A 22,345-nucleotide genomic window follows, 5' to 3' on the forward strand; every position below is an offset into this window, starting at 1 on the left:
CTTCATTAAGATACTAGGAAGTATGTTTGTAACATTAAGTATTTTTGATTCATATATAAGAAAAAATGCAAAAGATTTGAAATACAATGACACTGAAATATTTACCTAGAACTGATGGCACACAAGTTCCTCCATTCTGGCAGTAGTTGCTACAGTGGTTGACTTCACATCTTTCTCCTGAATAACTAGGCCAACAGTGACACCTCAAATCACCCTTCTCATTTAAAATGCATCTTCCTCCATTTTCACAAGTTAACTTACATGAATCATCTGTTTATGAGAAGAAATGTACAAATTAGCATGTTTTCGGGGAGTAATTTAATATACATATTTCAAATAGATACAATATTTAAATACTAGGATCTTTTGTTTCCATAAAATAATTACCCCAAGTACAAAAGCAGAAAAAATTAAATACTATCTGAAAACAGATAGATTCTAGTTGTTGAATGGTAAATGTACATATTAATGTTGAATGGTAAATATACATATTCTTCTTTAAATTTAAAGCATTATTAACTTTTTCTTATATTTGTAAAATATTGAATAGTAAAACTAACTGAAACTTTCTAAAAGTAATATATTTTCATCTTCTTTCTTTCTTTTATTTTATTGAGACAGGGTCTTGCTCTGTCACCCAGACTGGTGGGCAGTGGCATGATCACAGCTCACTGAAGCCTCAACTTCCTTGGCTCCGGTGATCCTCCCACCTCCACTTTCCAAGTAGCTGGGACTATAATTTTTTTTAATTTTTTGTAGAGACAGGTTCTTACTATGTTGCCTAGGCTTCTAAAAGTAATATATTTTCCAACCAATAAATTTTCCTTATAATATGGACAAACATAGCTTACTTTTAGGAGTAGTTGATATTAAAAAAGAAAACTTTAAATTTGTAAGTTACATTTATAGCATATGCACACACACACACACACACACAATTCGTTCTATAGTCTATGCATGTGTGAATATACATAATATAGAGAAATGTTTACATGAAGAGATACTCTTTGATGTTGGTCTCTATTAACCATATATAAATGTCCCAAACTAAAAGTCATTGAGATTTGGTACAAGTTGGTTATAGAACAAAGTTAGAAACATTTCCGTATGTAACATTTGTCCCAAATGATTCTGTACAGTCTACCTACTTAATAACATTTTCACTCAGAATAAAAAAGGCTGGACATTCCTTGGGGTAGCAAAATTCTTTTTAATAATATGGTAAGTATGATTTATGATAAAGATAGGCTTGGAATCATTTTTGAGGTTATTTTGCTATACATATTGACATGACTTTCTCCATTAGAAATGCTGCTTTGCTTTGAGCAACATACAGCATTCAATGGAACAAAACTGATTGAGATAGTTGTAACAGGCATTCTATTCTATAATATGCCCTTTACTATAATAATGCCCGTTTTATAGTTAAAGTAGGTAAAATCAAAGCAATCTATAATCCTTATTCAAGATGCACTGGCACATACATGACAGAAGCTTGAATATATCACTGCAATGATTTCAAGAGCATCTTTAAGCACCTCAGTGGCTTCAAATGACACAATGATTTAAGTATCATGTCCACGGTCATAAATAGAAACTGTCAGTAGTGCCATACAATTCTGGGACTTGTCTCATTGAAGAGAAAAGTTTCTAATACATTGTGACGTAGGCAGGCTTCAGATTGGCATTACTGAAGTTTGTATTAATATGAAGAATTCTCTCATGATGTAAAATAAGTGTATTATAAAAAATTACAGTGGTATAATGAGACCTGTGTTTAGGTCCTGGTTCTGTTGCTTACTAGGCATACAAGTTAACTGATTTGAGCCTCAGTTACTTCACTTTAAAATGTCCTTAATGACAACTATACAAGCTAACTCAGGTTTGTATGAATAGTAAATAAGAAATGGGAAAAACTCTAAAATATAAAATTATAACACTTTTTATATGCTATTGACCTAGTGCCCACAAGGTTTACTGAGGATGGAGCTCCAGTGGAGTAACACACAGGAAGACCTACGGGTGAGCTCTGGAGGAAATGAATGAAAGTCACTGTGAGTGGACCTAGATCGGAGAGGGTAAAGAAATGAACCATGATAGGTAAATGTTTTTGAAGAAATAAGCAGTGAGTAAGAGAAGATCCATGGATTTTAGACTCCACCCCAAAAGTAATGTGGTGTCTTGGAAAGGTAATGTACCGGCAGGGGTTAAAATGGCAGCTTAAAAAAGCAGGGAGGCTCTCAGAACTTTGTATACATTATCCAGGATAGGTAAGATGAGGACCCAAAATAGAGTAACATGGGATGAATGAATGTGGGTGTATTCTAACGGTCATTTGGAGGTAAAAATCACAGCAGTGTTATGTGAAGAAAAATGAGGAATGCCTATTACAACTATCTCAATCAGTTTTGTTCCATTGATCACTGTAGGTTGCTCAAAGCAAAGTAGCATTTCTAATGGAGAAGGCCATGTCACTATGTATAGCAAAATAACCTCGAAATTGATTCCAAGCCTATCTTTATGATTCTTCAGTTTCTGACCAGGACAATTAGGTGGGAACACAAGGATGACAGGAAACGGAGGGGTAGTTTCGAGGTGGCATACTAAACTGAAGATGCCCATGCAAATATAAATGGGAATCTCCAGCAAATTATTGACTACAGAGATCAGACTCTCAAGAAATATGTGGAGTGGAAATATGCTTGTTTAATTTAAAATTTACCAAAACATTTCTATCTCAGTCAACATTATTTGTCCTAATAAAGGTTGTGGATGTGGACAGTGAAGATAAACACTTAAGGCATCATGATCACAGGTAGGATTATTATGGGGTACTCATTTTTACCTGTCAATTCTATGAAAACTACAAGGATATTCAAAATCCCTACATGTTGGGGCATGCACATTACTATAACGTGCCTCATTAGGCACCAGAAATTTTAAAGTACACATTGCCTGATGAAATGGAAGTGGAGTTACATTCTTGCAAAACTCATAATAATGGTTCTACAATGAAAAAAAGAGCTGTTTTTGTCAATAACTAAATCACCCCCAGAAGCCAACCTCCAGCAATTATAATCAACTATAGGAAAAAGCAGGTGAACACTTCCCTAAGAATGAATAATATTTGAATTTCAAATTCAATACACAAAGTGTTGTTAAAAATGTTCAGTGTACTCATCATTTAACAATAGCAGCTAGAGGTAGACAAATAATTATAAACAAATGAAAAGCATATAACATTGGCTATAGCAAATGTTAATGTCAGAAAAATATAACTGGCATTTATCTTCACCAATCAGTAATTCTGAAATCCACTCATTTATGTTCCCACTAAAATGGTCCAAACTGTTTATGTTTCAAGACCTACAATGTGTAAAGGCTAATTTGAGTGTTGTTTTCATTTTGATTAAATGTAAGATTTTCTCTTAAGTTACAAGAATGGGCTTTGAGGTTTCTGAAATCATGCCTTTTAAGCAGGGTTGAAAGAGCAAAACACATCTCCAAAAAAAGTTTTAGATCATGGATAAGTGTGTATTTAGATAAGCAAGATTCCTTCTTTCAAGCATAAAATGATACAATTTAGTGACTTAATGCAGCAAAAAACTTGTTTCATTGTCTTACCTACTTCAAAGTGACATATTGATTTTAAAGGGCTATGTGTCTATTTTTCAAGGTATCGTGCTAGCCATTCTATCCATGTTATTGCTAGAATTTCCAGTAACTCTGGAAATGGGTACTCTGAGTGACACAGAGACACTGGGATATATTGTGTGATGATTAAGAGAGTGGACCACCTACATTCACCCTGGGGTGCCATCATTTACTAAGTAATGTTACACAATCAAATGAGCTTCTAATGCTTCCATTTTATCTGTAAAATAGGAGAAATTAGTACATAATAAAATTTGAAGATTAAATTAATATATATGTCTATAAACATACATAGAATTATGCTTTCCTCATAGGTTTTCAAAATATTTAGTATTATTTCTACTGTCAGTGATAGTAATATTCGTAGTAGTTATTGTTAGTTCTATGTTGTATAGAATAAACTGAGACCAAGGGAAGCAGGTATACAGTCCAAGCACAACAAAGTTATTTAAGTGGTAGACCTTGGCCTACTCTAAAACTTCATCTCATCCCTACACTAGGTCATGTCCTTGCAAGGTATTCACAGAATTTAGTTTGTTGGATACATAATTTGGATCAAAGAAAGAGGAGAAAGGAGGAGGATTGCATAGAAGAGGTTGTGGAAACATGGGATTACACAGAAGAGGATTACATAGAAGAGGAAAGGAAAACCAACAAAAACTGTCTGAACTTGACTCTAAACAATAGTTGTAACATCAGAGCCAATGCCAAAGTCCCTTGGTAGCATTATTAGTTTATTTCTGTGCATTATACTAACCTCTCTCCTAATTGCCTCTCTCACCCAAATTTTCTAAGTAGACACAGTACACAGGAGGCACCTGTGAGGGCAATGGGTAAGGGATTATGTGGGACTACTGAAGGTATGACATTTTTACAGAAAAGTTGTTCACAGTTAAAGGATCTGTTTCTGAGAGGTTAAGTGGAATAGATTCCTTTGCAGAGTCTTCCTCTGTGATGCAGTCAGAACAGCATTTGAGAAAGTGGTACTAACAATGTTTGGAAATGTTCACTGGATGCTCATACTCTCCCATCACAGTTGAGATAACAGCTACTCTAACTGGGAGAATAGATAGAGGGGAAGGGAGCATCCTAGTGCCATGACGGCATCCCTTTTCAATAATTGGCACCAAAGTGTCCGCCCAAAATACCAATCATGATTCACACTTAGCTTTCTGTTACGAACTTTGCAACCTTATTACCCAAAACAGGGCTTCACACTTCTATACACTAACTACAATGAATGACTCATTATTTTCTTTACCCACCATGTTTCCATACTTCTCAGACAGATTTTCTGTCTCAGTGTCCTCCTCCCTCCTTCCCATTTAATCTAAATCCAATCTGCCTTTGCAGACCTTATTTAAACGTCATATCCTATAGGAAATTCTGACTGATCCCCTATTTGAATAATAATCTGAATCCTTGTAATAGTTTTAACTCTGTCTCTTCTGTGACTTGTGTCACTGTCCACATAAATATCTATTTATTGATGCTTATGTTATTCATCAATTCATCTTTTGAACCCCTTCAGCTCTGCATATCATATGCTTAAATAATATACATTAAATGAAAGTACTATAATAGTTTTAGACACTGAGTGCCTTATAAATGTCAGAAGTCTTCAAATTGGATGTAACCTTCAGCAGAGAACAAAGAGAAAAATCATGCAGAGGTGGAGATGCTGACTGCGGGTAAGGACCCAGAGTCCATGTGAGGAGTGCATTCTAGCAGAGGGAAATACAATAGGTAAAAAATCCTGCCATGAATAATGTCTGTACCTCATTGGAAAATGTTTGCTGTGATCCTCCAGTGATTTTGGAGCACTGCATTTTTTTTTCCTTTTTGTGGAGAATGGGTACTTACTATGTTGCCCAGGTAGGTCTCAAACCCCTGAGATCAGGCTGTCCTCTGGTCTCTGCCTCCCTAAGTGCTGTGATTACAGGTGCAAGGTACTGCACCTGGCAAGAGCACTGCCTTTGTGTCTGTGACATAAAATTTAGTATGTGTGGCCAGGCGTGGTGATTCATGCCTGTAATCCCAGCACTTCGGGAGGCTTATGCAGGCGAATTACCTGAGGTCAGGAGTTCGAGATCAGGCTGGCCAACATGGCAAAACCTCATCTCTACTAAAAATACACATACAAAATAAAATTATCCAGGCATAGTGATACACACCTTTAGTCCCAGCTACTCGGGAAGCTGAGACAGGAGAATTGCTTGAACCCAGGAGGTGGAGGTTGTAGTGAGCCGAAATCAGGCCACTGCACTCCAGCCTGGGTGACAGCAAGACTCCGTCTCAGTAAGAATGAATGAATAAATAAATACAATAATTTTTTAAAGTATTATGTGTGGATTTTATCTTTTAGTAACAATATTTTTTCCATTATACCTAATGTTTTGAATATGAGGAAACTTATTTATTGTCAGTCTAGCTGGATATTCAAGAGACATATTTTCTTTCCCTGTGCTATCACACTGTTTTGTGTGTTATTTTTTTTTTTTTGGTTATTTAATATTTAGCTTCTGAAGTAATGTTTCAATTTTTATTGATTATTCCAGCTTCTAGCTTCTGAAATACAAACTGCATGGATGAGGAAATCTTATCAGTTTTGTTTCTAAGTTAGTTTTTAGTTTTTGCATTCGTATTATGCCTTCTTCATAAGCCCTCAAAATATTTATTATTATTATTCTTTGTGGTAATAGCAGAAGCAGTAGTAATCGTAGTAGTAGTATTGTAAGTCCCATTTTACACAGAAGAAACTAAAATTTGGTTTCTAAATTCTCAATTTTTAAGTTAGTGCTTGGCACACAAGAGGTAATCAAGAGAAACGTATTGAATAAATAAATGGATTTTTGGGCTGAGTTGAAACCCATAGCAGAATGTTCTCAAAAAATATTATTGTCTTATCTAATAGAAGAGTTATAAAAAAAATTCTTTTGGGTCTGTGAGTGACTTCAAAGTTCTCGATCTGTTGTTAAGTGCCTGTAAGTGTTCAACGCTGCTTTGTGAACAAATGCAGAATGAATTGTTTGAAAGTCTTCTCCAGAGAAAAGAACAGTTTACACAGGCATTCAAGAACTGCTGCTATCAAGGTAGCTAGATTGCTGATGGAACAGATCATTTCACTCCATTTCACTAGTTGTGAAATTTTTATGATAAGCATTAATTCATTATTTACAGAATAATAAAGTATACCTACCTAACAGACTGTCATCATTGCAGGTGCCATTAATCAAATATTTTCCTTCCGGACACACACAAGTGGCCCCAGAAGGATTCAGCAAGCAGAGGAATTCACATGCTAAATCCGAGCATGGATTGGGTACTGGTTAAACAAACGAAAACAACACATTGTGTAAATGTAGATACAACAGGCTTCAAAAGCATAAACTTAAATAAGGGGAAATGTTTCATTAGCAATGTTGAAAAGTAATCACATCAAATTTCCACTGGGAGTATCTGACTCAATATCATCATTCTCCTTTATAGGTGAAGAAAAATTACTACCCAATGCTCATCATTAATAGTAAGTTTGCCTTATTTATATTTTCCAAAGAGAGAAGAAATTACTCAGATCTATACTTTGTTATTTTGCTTCTGACTAATTGCTTTTGGCATAAGAGTTGGTCTTAGAACCTGAAGTACCATTGGGGCTGTGTTGGAAAGTAAAGCCAATGGAAGTTTTGGGGGGATCTAGCCTTCACTTTAACAGCTTATTTCACAGAGCTGTTCTAACAGACAAAAACAATGCCCCCCTTGTATTTATTAATACAAAGGATTAAAATGCATATGTAGCTTGTCAGTTCAAGGTACAGATGAAAAATAAGACTTTGTTTTCAAAAAAAAAGTCTAAAATGGCTTCCTTTCCATCAAGTGGGAGTTTGTGTGCACGTGTAAATGTGTGCCATACTTATTTGTGTTTAAATTTTTATCCAATCGACATCCTTTGCAGTCATAGTTGATTATTGACCTTTCCTAGGGATTATTTCACCAGAATTAAACAGGAATGGCACCCAGGTAGCTGAGTTGGGGACTATGAGAGTGGCTTGTTTTCTGTAAGAACCACCACTCAAATGCCTATTATATTCAAGACAAGATTTTATTTGTTTACTTTTTATGAATGTGGCAATATTCAACTATAAATATAAATTAAACAGAACTGGAGGATGAGAGAAAGTGTCCTCATATTAACCTTGGAATCTTATATGCCAAATTATTGGTAAAGAGCAGCAAGGCTTTGGATAAAATTTCAGGACGATTTAGGAAACTATATTTTGTTTTATTCTGTTGTGAGAACTGATTTGAATAAACACCACTTGTTCCAGATAAATGCACCAAACAAGATAAAATCCATTTCATTTGCTATAAATAGTAATTATAAATAACCTTTGAGCAGCATCTTGAAGAGTGAACTGATATGTAAACACAGATCATTAGAATTTCAGCCATATTATTATTTTTCACTTTATTCTTCAATATTTTTGACAACTGTGTTAGAAACATATTTTCAAGAGTATTACCTTAATTACCTTAATGATTTACCCACTCCTTTCTAGGAGGGAGAGTAACAATAATAAGTCATATACAATAAATCAGAGAAAATATACAAGTCTTGGGAAGAGTTATTTTTGTATATATTTAAGAATGGAAGGTTAATACTATAATAGTTACTTGTTGATTAGTAATAATAGTCAAAATGGCCAACAATAAATTTCCTTACTTGGATAGTTCATCTATACACTCACAAGGTTCTATTAAGAATTTTAGAAACAGATTAACAGATTATTGTAACAAAGACAGTTTTAATTGTAAGAAAACATGGCCAAATGCTGAACATTTTCCTGGTTACAGCAGAAATATAATTACCTATATTTTGACGTTTTGGTAGTTGAAAAAGTCTAGTAACATAAAAAAATAAAGTTACTTAACTTACTGAGGTTAAGACATTTACATATTTTTTGAGAGATATAAGAAAAAAATTTACCAATATAGACAACTTCATAATATATTATACTTACAGTCTAGTTGTTTATAACGATGAGATATCAAAACACTTTTTGTTTTATCAATATTTAAAGCTAAGTACTCTACTGAACCATGGCCAAATTTTTGTACTCGAAATACACCATTTTTAGGTCCTGCTCCATATATATAATCTTCGAAGATATCAATTCTATGTGGATGTAATAAACCTGGAATTTTCAAAAGGCAGTAATGAAAGTTTTAATGTATACACTCAGACTTTAAAAACTATGTTTATCTGAGACAATATTGAAAATCTTATTATCGTTTAAACTTTCAGAATTGGAATATTTATAATATTAGCTATGACGTTCTTAGAATTATATCTTAAGTAAGGATATGCAATGTAGTAAACATGTTACTTAAAACATAAAAATACACTTCCATTATCACTTTAATCATCTTTACCATCACAAAGAATTTTCTGGGGGTTATTTGCAGACTAATCCTCTCTGCTATACAGAGAGTATATCTTATATCCAATGTTATCTGTAGTATAAAAACAGGCAGTTTACACAACTCAGTTTGTGTTCTGGATCAAATAAATGATCAAATTACATGCCCAAATGACTGGTTTATTAAGCAATCATTTGTTGATTTTTAAAGAGTAAATCCAAAAATAATATTTGACATTAGTATTGTTCATTTCAGAAATGGAATAAAGAAAACAAACAGGTAAATGAAAATCATTTGTCTGATTAGTTTGGCTAAAAATAATAGTAACCATTATTTTCACATTTTGTGACTTATTTTCAGAGATTTTATCAAATGAATAATTATTCTAACTTTTGAAACAGAAATTTATAACAAATAAAATGACAACCTTTATATTTTTACTAATTATCTAGAGGTTGTAAAGTATAAAGTGTCTTTATATTCATATATTTTTCTTTGCTGTTTCATGAAATAGTAAAATGTGCACCAAAACCAGAGCAAGTTAACTTCATTGTAATTAACTACAGGTATGTGAACTTTTTTTTTTTTTTTTCATCTGAGGCCATCGATAAACACACACACACACACACACACACTTTAGGCAAAGGCACAATAAAAATTTGATTTAGTTGTTTAACTTCCCTGTTTGTGTTATTTTAAAACAAACAAACAAACAAACAAATAAAAAACAGGAAACAAAGCTATATGCAATAAATATGTAACATGCAAATACAAAAATTTAAAGTAGATATGATGAAAAATTTGTGGTTACAAAAAAATTGTGGGAAGGGGTGGAAGTAGGGAAAAGAATGTGACAGAAAGGGAAGAAATTAAATTTGGCAGAAAGAACTGAGACAGAAAGAACTAAAGTCAGGCAGAAAAAAGTATGAGTAACAGAAGGGAGCTAGAAAAATGAGACAGTTAAAAAATAGAAGCCAGGAAGATAGGTGGGCATAAAAACAGTATAGCAACAGAGGAGCACAAGTAGATTCAGTAGTCACTGGTGGTAGAGTTAAATGGTCATTTTTGATGCATTGATACAGTAACTCATTGTTCGCTTGTTATCATTGCAATTGAAATAAAATTTGTGTTCACAGATGCTGATCTTGACTACTAGAAGTGCTCTGCTCAGAATGGAATAGCCACGGAAGCCACAGAGTAAAATTATTTTCTGAATCTGGACAGCAATGGCCATCTTTGTCCAAGTCAAGATGGACAAACTTCTGCCCTGACCTCTGTTTTTCCAGTAGGAATGAAAATTTTAATTACTAGTAAGAGTTATAAGTTGAAAGGAGAAAGAATTTAAGAAAATCCAGAATGCAAAGCATCCATACTTACACTCTCAATAATAATTAAAAATGAAGACAAAAGCATTTCACAAACCTTGTTTGCTGCTAACAGAGACTATTGAGTTAGAGCCATCATACAGAACACTGCCAATGATGGAGAGCTCAAAGTCAGCCCAATATATGCGTTCACTAAAATAATCCACAGCCAAACCTGCAAAATCAACACACACAAGACAAACAGTGCAAATAAATTTGAAATCATTCAAAATCATACTTTTGCTTCTTATTGTATAATTACAGTTGACATTTGTCTTCAAGCATCATAGAAATTACCTGGTGCCAATCACGATACTGTAGAAATTAGAAAAATTAAAGTAACTCAATCTTTATCCCAAATACATGGGTTCAGATTACATGGCATTTAGTTAACAAACTCTAGCAAAAGTCTTATTTCACATAAGAAAGTCTGCTGTAAATACCCCTTCTAGCCATATTTATGGTTTCTTAATTTTAGCTATTCTCTAATAGACTTTCCTTTAATATTATTTCCATTTTCATCTTCATATTATATGGAGAATGAATTCATTATTTAAATCATTTATCGGACCATTATTTAAAATGAGTTAGTATAATTATTTGTATTTTTAATTCCTTCAAGAAGGTATAGTTCTCAGAATACACAAGGTTCATGTATTTAATTAAAATATATTTTCACTCCTTCAGAGTTGGCCAACGGTGTTATCGATCGGACATCTGTGTGCATGCTGAAGTTAATGTGACTAACGATTGATATTAGCCGGGTGTGGTGGCTCACGCCTGTAATCCCAGCACTTTGGGAGGCTGAGGCGGGAGGATCACGAGGTCAGGAGATTGAGACCGGCTGGTCAACATGGTGAAACCCTGTCGCTACTAAAAATCCAAAAATTAGCTGGGCGTGGTGGCCGGCACCTGCAATCCCAGCTACCCTGGAGGCTGAGGCAGGAGAATCGTTTGAACCTGGGAGGCAGAGGTCAGCAAGCTGAGATCAGCCTGGGCAACAGAGTGAGATTCTATCTAAAAAAAAAAAAAAAAAAAAAAAAAAAAAAGAAACAATAAAAGAAAAAAATGTTTATGGTAGGGAAGAATAAACAGTAAAGTTCTTGATTAAAGTTCTAGTGATGGTTGAATTAATTTTCTCTGAGACTGCTTGTCTTCAGTTTCATTACAGGTAGATTCAGTGAATGATAATGGACTGAAATAATATAGAGTAAAAATATTTTTTTAGTTTCATTTTTTGATTTCATGAATGTAATTGGAATCCATCCAGTGTCTTTTTGTAGGAACATCATCAACACATAGAATATCTAAGAAAGTAAACTTCTTTAAATATGGAAGAGTAATATGTCTGACTCATGAATTCCATAATAAATATTCACTGCTGTAGATTATTTTTAGTGACATAGCTGCTGTCTAAATATGACATATTGCATACTTTGGAAGTACAATGCAGTTAAATACCTTAGGCAACTAAAGAGTGTTCCCAATGAGAACATTCAAGAAGCAACTGAAGTACATTTTAATGGCAATGCAACTGAATTAAAGGTACTTTTGAGTCTGTGCTAGACTTTTATTCCTGTGTAACTGGACCAAGACTTAATAATCAGAATGGAAATAATTCATATTAGAAATCATTAGTGAATAATTCTTCAGTTAAATACAAATACTTAGCTCACATGTAATCAAATTAAATATTTTGTTCCTCAAGTAATGTATAGAGATGTACCATGCCTGACCAGATCCTGAAAAATAACAATTAAGCAACTGGCCATTGTTTTACTGGTTTCTGCTCAATTATTAATTTTCTATTTGAAGTCATGTTAGAAGGCACGTTTTTGCATTTTCATGTAGAATTATGAGTAATATGAACCACAAATTACACAGTTTTTTGCTGCTGCTCCTATAGTTCAAAACAGCTGACTGAGAAGGGTTAAAAACATAACATAAAAACATGATTGTCTCTCTTCTACCAATGTGCTACAATAAAGAAGTAGCTAAAACAAAAGTCTGTTGCCGATAATTAGTTTTAGATTTAAAAACATTAATATTGATAATCACAGAAGAGAAAACAATGAGTATGTAATCCAGTTTAATCAACAATATTGTTTTTCAGATTCAGAAGCAGTAAAAAGTTCTCAAAAGTGTCACATATTGCATTATTGGTCTAGGTTTGTCTAAGACATACCCACTTTTATCAGCTCTGGCCATATTTTGTACTATTGGATGGAATTACATCTTGATAAAAATTATCTAACAAAGTTTATAGATGACTGGAATTTATACTCCAGAAATCCAAAAATCAATAATTTTGATTTTTTATTAAGCCCTTTAATAAAAGAGATAGTCTTCTAAATTAAAAAGTTAATAAAGGAATCAGCTAACTTTTCCTGTTATAGAGATGAGAATCAAGTCTATATGAAAAAAGTTCATGTCTATCTTTAAAATATCATATTTTATTTTGCTCTGTAATAAAGAACCAATAATAAAATGAAAAAAAAATCAATTCTCAAGAAACTCATTCTTATCTGAACAGGGAAAGATGAATATTTGGAACCAAGTCAGTAGGAGCCCAGAAAATTTGAAATAAAATGCCATATTTGTTTTAATGAAGTATAATAGAATCACAATTTGAATGGTTTATAAAAAATAAAGACATAGGCTCACTAAGTTTTAGTGACACAGGATAATGGAGCTAATTATGTAGTCATTTTCTGTACATCTCCCTTGATACCAAGACTACTTTATATTTTAGGGATTTTAAAATTTCACTCTTGTCAAACACCAAAATTTTCTAAGATCTACTAGTTCCTCTATTTCTATTGTAGGCTGGAAGAAAATGAAAAACAAACAAACAAACAAAAAACACAAAATATTATGTGAAGTGACCATAGTATGTAACACATTGATATTTAAGAGGCAGGACTTGGAGAGAACAAAAAATTTAAATCACTGTTTTTCAGAAATAGAGAAAAAGACTATATACATTCTGTTTTAATGGAAAGCCAAAATTTGCAAGATAATAATAACCAAGTGTGAACTACCATATTCTTGATTTAAGAAGTTGATAAAGGAGCCAAAAAATAAAAATAAAAATAAAAACCTGGATACATACCATTATGTCAAATTTAATTTTTAAAAATTGTTAAAAGTATTTTTTGAGTTAGGTTAGAAACTACATTAAAGTCATGTTTTCATACACACATACACACTTACTTTTCATATACATACACATCTATTTATGACAGTGTTGGTAAACTAAATTCAAATAACTGCAAAATAATCCTAACATTCATGTTCACTTTATTTAACTAGAGACTTTACGTTGCCCAATGAATTTGCTTAATGAATCAAACAATTGTGAGTGGTCCAGGACCAGTATGTAGTTATTTATTTTCTTAGAAATTGCTAAAATTTGAGGGAGATAGGAGGCAACATAAATACGCTTTTAAATATAAAAGAATGTAGTTTGAAATCAAACTCATGTAATACTACATACCCTCCTCACTGGATGCAAAGTTGGAAAGTATCCTTGTCTGACACAGCATTCATTAACTCTACATACTCATGGTGAGTTTCCCATATCTAGAAAACTCAGTCTTATCAGCTCAAAACCTTCTTAAGCCGATAAGCAACTTCAGGAAAGTCTTAGGATAACAAATCAATATGCAAAAATCACAAGATTTCCTATACACCAAAAATAGACAACCAGAGAGACAAATCATGAATGAACTCCCATTCACAGTTGCTGCAAAGACAGTAAAATACTTACTTACTTAGAAACACAGCTAACAAGGGAGGTGAAGGACCTGTTCAAGGAGAACTACAAACCACTGCTCAAGGGAACCAGAGAAAACTCAAGATGAAAAAAACCTACCACGCTCATGGATAGAAAGAATATTGTGAAAACGGCCATACTGCCCGAAGTAATTTATAAATTCAATGCTATTCCCATTAAACTACCATTGACATCCTTCACCAAATTAGAAAAAATTAAAAAAAAAACACACACTTTAAAATTCATATGGGCTGGGCGCCCACCTATAGTCTCAGAAGTTTGAGAGACTGAGGAGGGTTGATCACTTGAGATCTGGAGTTCAAGACCAGCCTGGCCAACATGGTGAAACCCTATCTCTACTAAAAATACAGAAATTAGCTGGGCATAGTGGCGGGTGCCTGTAATCCCAGCTACGTGGGAGGTTGAGGCAGAAGAATTGCTTGAACCTGGGAGCAGAGGCTGCAGTGAACCAGGATAGCATCACTGAACTCCAGCTTGGGCGACAGAGCAAGATTCTGTCCCCTCCCCACCAAAAAAAAAATTAATGTGGAGTCAAAACAGAGCCTGTATAGCTAAGATAATCCTAAGCAAAAAGAACAAAGCCGGAGGCATTGCATTACCTGACTTCAAACTATACTACAAGGCTATAGTAACCAAAACACCATGGTACTGGTACAGACGCATAGACCCATGGAACAGAATAGAGAACTCAGAAATAAGACTGCACATTTACAACCATCTGATTTTCAGCAAACCTGACAAAAGCAATGAGGAAAGGAGTCCGTATTTAATAAATGGTGCTAGAAGAACTGGCTAGCCATATGCAGAAAATTGAAACTGGATCCCTTCCTTACACCTTATACAAAAATTAACTCAAGATAGATTTAAGACTTAAATGTAAAACCCAAATCTATAAAATTCCTAGAAGAAAATCTCAGAAATATCATTCAGGACATAGGCAAAGGCAAAAATTTCATGATGAAGATGACAAAAGCAATTGTACAAGAAAAAATTGTCAAATGGGATCTAATTGAACTAAAGTGCTTCTGCACAGCAAAATAAACTATGAGAGTCAACAGACAACCTACAGAATTGTAGAAAATTTTTGCAATTCACCCATCTGATAAAAGTCTGAATTCAGAATCTACAAGGAACTTAAATAAATTTACATGAAAAAAAAAACCCAGTAAAAAGTGGACAAAGGACATGAACAGACACTTTTCAAAAGAAGATATGCCTCTGGCCAACAAACATATGATAAAAAGCTTAGCATCACTGATTATTGGAGAAATAATCTAATAGTACTTCATAATATTAGATAGTACAACAATAGTACTTCATACTATGTGGCCCAGCAATCCCATTGCTGGGTATATACCCAAAAGAATATAAATAATTCTACTGTAAAGATACACACATGCATATGTTCATTGCAGCACTGTTCACAAGAGCAGAGACAGGAATCAACCCAAATGCCCACCAATGATAGACTGCATAAAGAAAATGTGGTACATATACATCATGGAGTACTATGCAGCCATGAAAAGGAATGAGATCATGTCCTTTGCAGGGACATGGATGGAGCTTGAAGCCATTATCCTCAGCTAAATAGTTAATGCTCCTGCTCTCATGGAACACATTATTCATCTGCTACACACTTGACTGAAACAACATGTTTTTATTATGTCTTATATGGTGCCCAATAAAAACAATAATCAGTGTGTCATTTGAAGGCACACATTATTTGAATCACTCCTTAAATCAAAATCATACAATGGCTCAATATTGGCTAAAAAGTTATGTTGAAGCCCTTTAGCATTTAAAGTTTTCTCTTCTCACATATTATGTCACCCAACCCGTGCCCTTCTACATGTGTCTTGATTCCTGACATCAGCAGAGCATCCATATGCTCTACACTGGATCCCTGGCTCAGAGGACTATATTATTTCATATATCTGGCATTTTTAAGTTAGTTATTACTATATATATATATATATAAATATATATATAATGTGTGTGTATATATATGTGTGTATATATATGTTATTTTAAAAGGGAGTTTCGCTCTTGTCGCTCAGGTGGGAGTGTAATGGTGGGATCTCGCCTCACTGGGTTCAGGCAATTCTTATGCCTCAGCCTCCCAAGTAGCTGGGATTACAGGTACACATCACCATGCCTGGCTTGTTTTTTGTATTTTTAGTAGAAACGGGTTTGCCATGTTGGGCAGCCTGGTCTCAAACTCCTGAACTCAGGTGATCCGCCCGCCTTGGCCTCCCAAAGTGCTGGGATTACAGGTGTGAGGCACCATGCCCAGCCAATCTTTTGATTTTCTATTGATAAAGCCAAGGTTTGAAGGTAATAAATTCATTTCTGAGGTCTCACAGCTAATACATATTCCCTTGAGATTCAAAAGTGTATGTGACTCCAATGAAGGGTCTTTAAAATATTTCCTCATGATGGATTACCTCTCTATCCCTCAAGTACGTATTCAAACATCACTTTTCACATAGTTTTTCATTATTGGAGATTATCTTTCTCACCTCTGAACTCTGATATTATAAAATATGACAATGATACAATTCTCACCTTTTGCAAAAAGTACAATTACTTCGCATATGCCTCATTTTTTTTTTCTTTCTCGAATGTAAACTTTGTAAGAAAAAGGGTTGTGTTATGTGCATCACTAAGTTACCCATAAGAGTTGTTGAGAAGAATGGGTAATACATGGAAAGTGTCAGATACGTGCATCTGTCACTAGGCCCAGTGTTGGAGACACTGTGGTGCCTATGCAGATCACCTTTACTAAAGAGGAGTACCCAATTCCTCACTGGTGCTTCTGCAGTGAGGACTCACACATACCCTCCTTCTCCAGATCATTGTGCTTAACTGATTGAAGCAGCTTTGCTTGGAATATCACAGCCCCAAGGCCAATTAATGATTGATGGGGCATATCAAAAGCAGATCCCCTTGCCTGTCATAAATTTATGCTCCAAAGCATAACTATAGGGACTCAAACCAAGACTAGACTCGACCTGAAACACAGTTTACTGGGGTCCTTCCTCTGCTCTCCCTCTGTCTTTTACAGCTTTCTTCTGTATACCACTTCCTTCATAAATGACTTTTACAAGAATCCTCATTTTAGGCACTTTCCTAAATACTATCCTACAGGTAATTTCACAAACTGCTGCCAGTGTCATTTTTTTTTTTTAAATAAAAACATGTTACATATACTATCAATATGATTATGTAAAATGTTAACACCAAAGAAGTATTTTAAAAATAAAAACCGTGTTTGAGATTATGCCACTTAACTTGCCAATACCTTCAAATAGCTCTCTTCAAAGCTAGAATAGAATTCAGTTTTGCATTTGAGTCAACTTGCCATCCTCGTATCTCCCATTCTCCTGAATTGTTTATATGCTTCTAGGTATGCTAACCTTCTTGCTGTTTTCATGCTGAGCTAATTCCTTACTCAGAACTTACTATTCTATTTTCTTAAAAAACTCTCTCCTCACATATTCACATCACTTGCTGCCTCTCTTTATTTAGGTCTCTCTTTCAATATCACCCTTCTAGAGATGACTTCTCTGATCATCATAACTAAAATAGTACCTCCATTGACAGCCCATCTCTTACTATGCTTTTCTGTATAGCATGTATAACAATGTGACAGTATATATAAATACATATTCTATCCTCTATAGGAAGATAGACTTCATGAGGGTTAGAACTTGCTTCATATTGTTTCTTCAGCATTTGGAACAATTTCTGGCACATGGTAGATATTCAATGGGCATTTGTTAATGAGCATGGGATGAAAACAAATTTATGTACGTAGACTAAATTTCAAATATTGCTTCTCCCCGTAAAGATGAAAAACAATCGAAATGAATGGAAAGGTATAAAACACATTAAAAATGAATAGGAATATAAGCACTAAATATAAATAAACTACAGACGACATTGTAATGCCTAATTTTTAAACATGTACTATAAACAATGCATTATGTCCTTTCTGTGGAGGTGTAGTAGGTGGAGGGTAGGTGGCACAGAGCCCCTGAGGCTCCCATAATCTGAAAATGTTTTATTGAAGAAGTACTAAAGTTAGAGGTACAAAATGGGAAAGATACAACTAGGTAGACAAAGGTTGACATTCTAGATAAGGAAGCTGGGAGAAAAATGACATGAGAGAAAGACCACGGAGACAGTCAAGATCTGAACTCCTGGGCAGTCCTGAGAACACAGATGGTTTGGAGTAATAGCTTAGATGGCAAGTGGGCCAGGGAGATTAAAGTCATATTGAAAAGAGCTCTGAATGAAAAGGCAAAAAAAAAATCATCAAACCTGTCTTTTACATAAAGTATATTTAGCCAGCTATTTGTTCATTTCATCTCTCATCCTCTAGGAATATTTCCCAATATCCCAACTTAATTAACATATATCTGTAAAAATACCCTAATGTAAATGTATTGCTATAAACTGTCAAAATTTCATGCCTGTGAAATCTGACTAATAGCCTTACAACTTAGACAAGTTTCAAATCATATTCCTGTAATATAACTGACAGTATAAGTACCTGATTTTCAAGTTGAGAAAATAGGACATGAAATGTAAATAACTTCATAAAATCATACTATAAATGGTTTTATCCACTTGTAAATATACTTATATTGCCAACAACACTAGAAATAACTGTTAACAGTAATATACTTGTCATTCTGCTTCATATTTTAGCGTGTGTCTGAAATCATACCTGTGGGTCTCTGTAAGTTCTTTTGTACTAAAATCCTTCTCAGTGTACCATCCATGGCTGCTTCTTCTATGTGGGAGTGATCTCCAACCACAGTCCAGTACATCATCCTGAAGAGAGTGGGTCAAAGAGGTTAGCCTGGTGATGGTGCTGCTGTAACCCAACTCTGCTCCACAAAGCAGTGACTCTTCAGACCACATGCCTCAGAGTCACCTCAGAGTCTCTTAAAAAGTAGATTCCCGGGTACAACTCAAAACACACAGAATGAGAGCCTCCAATAAATGGCCTGGGAATCAACATTTTAACGAAAGTCTTGCCTACACACATTAAAATTTGAGAATCATTGTATACTATGATGTACCATAGCTCATTATTTAATATCCAAAATTCAATTTTGAAACTTTCATTAAAACTCAGAGAAAAAATATTTCCACCACATGAAACTTCCCTTTTGTTTTGACACAATAGTCATTTTATTATGGATGCTGTATGAACATGCTATTCTTTTTAATAGAGAAGTAACTATTTTCCCAAACAGAAATTATTCTTTAATTTGGATGACTGCTTAATTCTAATAGTTAGGTATAAGTTGTCTTATTACTCAGGAGTTATCAATCTACTTTATGGATGATTAAGAGTTTTAGTTAACATTTTTCTATTTACTTTTTGGCCATTGCTTGTAGGTTTACATCTCTAACTAAAAGAAGGAAATGTTTGTAATACAGTCTTTAAATTTGCGTGCGTGTGTGTATGTGTGTATATATACACACACACACGTATATATATCCCTTCATCTTTTATTACCATAAGAAAATGTTATACCATAAGAAATGTTTTCTTTATTACCATAAAGAAAAATGTTAGTACTCTGTAGGTAATATGTTTGATATTATGTTTAATATTTTGATAATTCAATTTTAATTTTTTTTTAATTTTTTTTTTATTTTTTGAGACGGAGTCTCGCTCTGTCACCCAGGCTGGAGTGCAGTGGCGCAATCTCGGCTCACTGCAAGCTCCGCCTCCCGGGTTCACACCATTCTCCTACCTCAGCCTCCCCAGTAGCTGGGACTACAGGCGCCCGCCACTGCGCCCGGCTAATTTTTTTCTATTTTTTAGTAGAGACGGGGTTTCACCATGGTCTTGATCTCCTGACCTTGTGATCCGCCCGCCTCGGCCTCCCAAAGTGCTGGGATTACAGGCGTGAGCCACCGCGCCCGGCCGATAATTCAATTTTAGATCAAAAACAGAGGTTGTATCTATCACACCAAGCTCATTCTTCTGCAATGCACACATATAACCATGCACAGACACACACACAGACACACAGGTACACTGAATGCATAACACAGGAATATTTCAGAAAAAATATATATATATTTCGTATCATCATTTGGTGGGAATAGGACATGCTTTTTTACAGAAGAAATAGTACAAGGATATTTAAAGGCATGTGACACTATTACACATTGAACACTCATTACAGAGACAAAATCTACGGAGCATAATTTCTAAAAAGGATATTCATTATCAAGAAATAGAAATACTAAACCATTAACCTACCCTCTTTTAGGATTTACAGCAATAGCATACGGTTCTCCAGCCATATTTGTTAAGAGTCTGGTGCAGTTGGGGCCATTCAGCTGCCCTACGTTAATAGAGTACCTCAGACTGGTCCAGTGAGTAGTGTAGTAACTGAACCAGTGCATTCTAGAATGATCAGTCCAGTAAATGTTTCCAGCCACCCAGTCAACTGCAATGTCCCTTGGCCTTTTAAATTCAGGACACTACAAGGAAACAAAACAACACACCACGGTATTTTCAAAAGGAAATTAGCGGAGTTTTCTGTATCTTTGCATTGAAGTTATGGGGGAATTATAAGAACATAGTCATGTGTTAATTGCTACATGCAATTAGATGTCAAAAAGATACCTAATACTATTTTCAATCTTCGTAGATGTATTATCTGCCTGAATTTTAATTGTACAGATCACTGGAGTTTAACCAGATTGCACTTGTTTAATCATTACTCTGCTGAAATATTTCCAGAACCATAGGAGGTTCACCCATGACTTCTGGCAGCCAATATTTTCTTTAGAGTAACCATAATTCTGATATCTAACACCACAGATTAAACAAATCAATGTAAAAAACAATCATAATCTTTCATTCCAGAATTTTTTTTGTTGCTTTTTTTTTTTGCGACGGGAGTCTCACTCTGTCTCCCAGGCTGGAGTGCAGTGGCGCGATCTCCGCTCACTGCAAGCTCCGCCTTCCGGGTTCACACTATACTCCTGCCTCAGCCTCCCGAGTAGCTGGGACTACAGGCGCCCGCCACCATGCCCGGCTAATTTTTTGTATTTTTTAGTAGAGACGGGGTATCACTGTGGGTTAGCCAGGATGGTCTGGATTTCCTGACCTCGTGATCCACACGCCTAGGCCTCCCAGAGTGCTGGGATTACAGGTGTGAGCCAACGTGCCCGGCCATTCTAGAATTCTTTTGTTCAACATCATGACTGTGAAATGTATCCTTATTTTGTATATGTCAATTTTTAATCTTTTCATTGCTCAGTAGTATTTGTTCAAGTATTTGCTCAAGTGGATTTGTACTGACGATATCCACTTGGCTTGTTTACAGTTTTAGGCCATTACAACTAAAGTTATGGATAGTTTAGCATGTTTTTGTTGATGGTGGTGGTGGATACAAACACTCAATTCATTTGGGTATTTACCAAGGAATAGAATTAATGTTTTCAAGTTTATGCACACTTAGCTTGATAGGATACTGCTAGAAAAAAATTTTCAAAGAGTTTGTAGCAATGTACAATCTTTTCAGCAATGTAAGAAAAACTTAGATGCTCTGCATCCTCACCACACATAATTTTGTTCTACAATTGAAAAAATCATTAGTACAGCTAGACACATTTAGGAAAATACTATATTTTAACATCTTTTGAGGAAAGTCAGAATATCTGTTATTCATCTTACATTTGATAGGTTGGATTGTCCATTCTGTTTTACTGTATTACTGTGAGACAAAGGTAACAGAATTCATTGAGACTAGACAGCAAGGAAAATAACTTATGTTCTGTGCCCTTCAATTAACTTGATCACTTTGAGCAGGAACTAGTGTAGCAATTAATTTGACATGACCAGGTTTATTGTGCATAACCAAAAGTGAGAAGTTATTCCCAGGGGTATTATAGCAAGAGTAGACACAATTATTTGAAAGTGATTACAACTAGATGCGTAATCAATATGTAACAGCATCTTTAAGACCTGGGCAGCAGTGGAAATATGAGTTTTTAACACATGAAAGCTTCTTGTGTGGGCTCAGAGGAATCAGTATTATCAATCAGTGGACTTGGATTAAAAGAAAAGAAACTG

General features: G+C 34.6%; 1 protein-coding gene across 1 annotated transcript in view; it reads right to left on the reverse strand.

Annotated features, from left to right (window-relative positions):
- The window catches only part of LRP1B (LDL receptor related protein 1B), a 1,897,925-nt gene that overhangs the window by 81,650 nt on the left and 1,793,930 nt on the right, over window positions 1–22,345 (reverse strand). The window contains exons 78-83 of the mRNA XM_073019651.1: window positions 20,522–20,745; window positions 18,965–19,071; window positions 10,495–10,611; window positions 8,673–8,846; window positions 6,854–6,979; window positions 106–270 (exon numbers count right to left, since the gene is read on the reverse strand). Of these exons, the coding sequence (XP_072875752.1) occupies window positions 106–270; window positions 6,854–6,979; window positions 8,673–8,846; window positions 10,495–10,611; window positions 18,965–19,071; window positions 20,522–20,745 (913 nt within the window). The remainder of the gene's footprint in view (window positions 1–105; window positions 271–6,853; window positions 6,980–8,672; window positions 8,847–10,494; window positions 10,612–18,964; window positions 19,072–20,521; window positions 20,746–22,345) is intronic.

The sequence above is a fragment of the Chlorocebus sabaeus genome, chromosome 10, assembly GCF_047675955.1.
Source record: "Chlorocebus sabaeus isolate Y175 chromosome 10, mChlSab1.0.hap1, whole genome shotgun sequence".
Taxonomy (NCBI): Eukaryota; Metazoa; Chordata; class Mammalia; order Primates; family Cercopithecidae; genus Chlorocebus; species Chlorocebus sabaeus.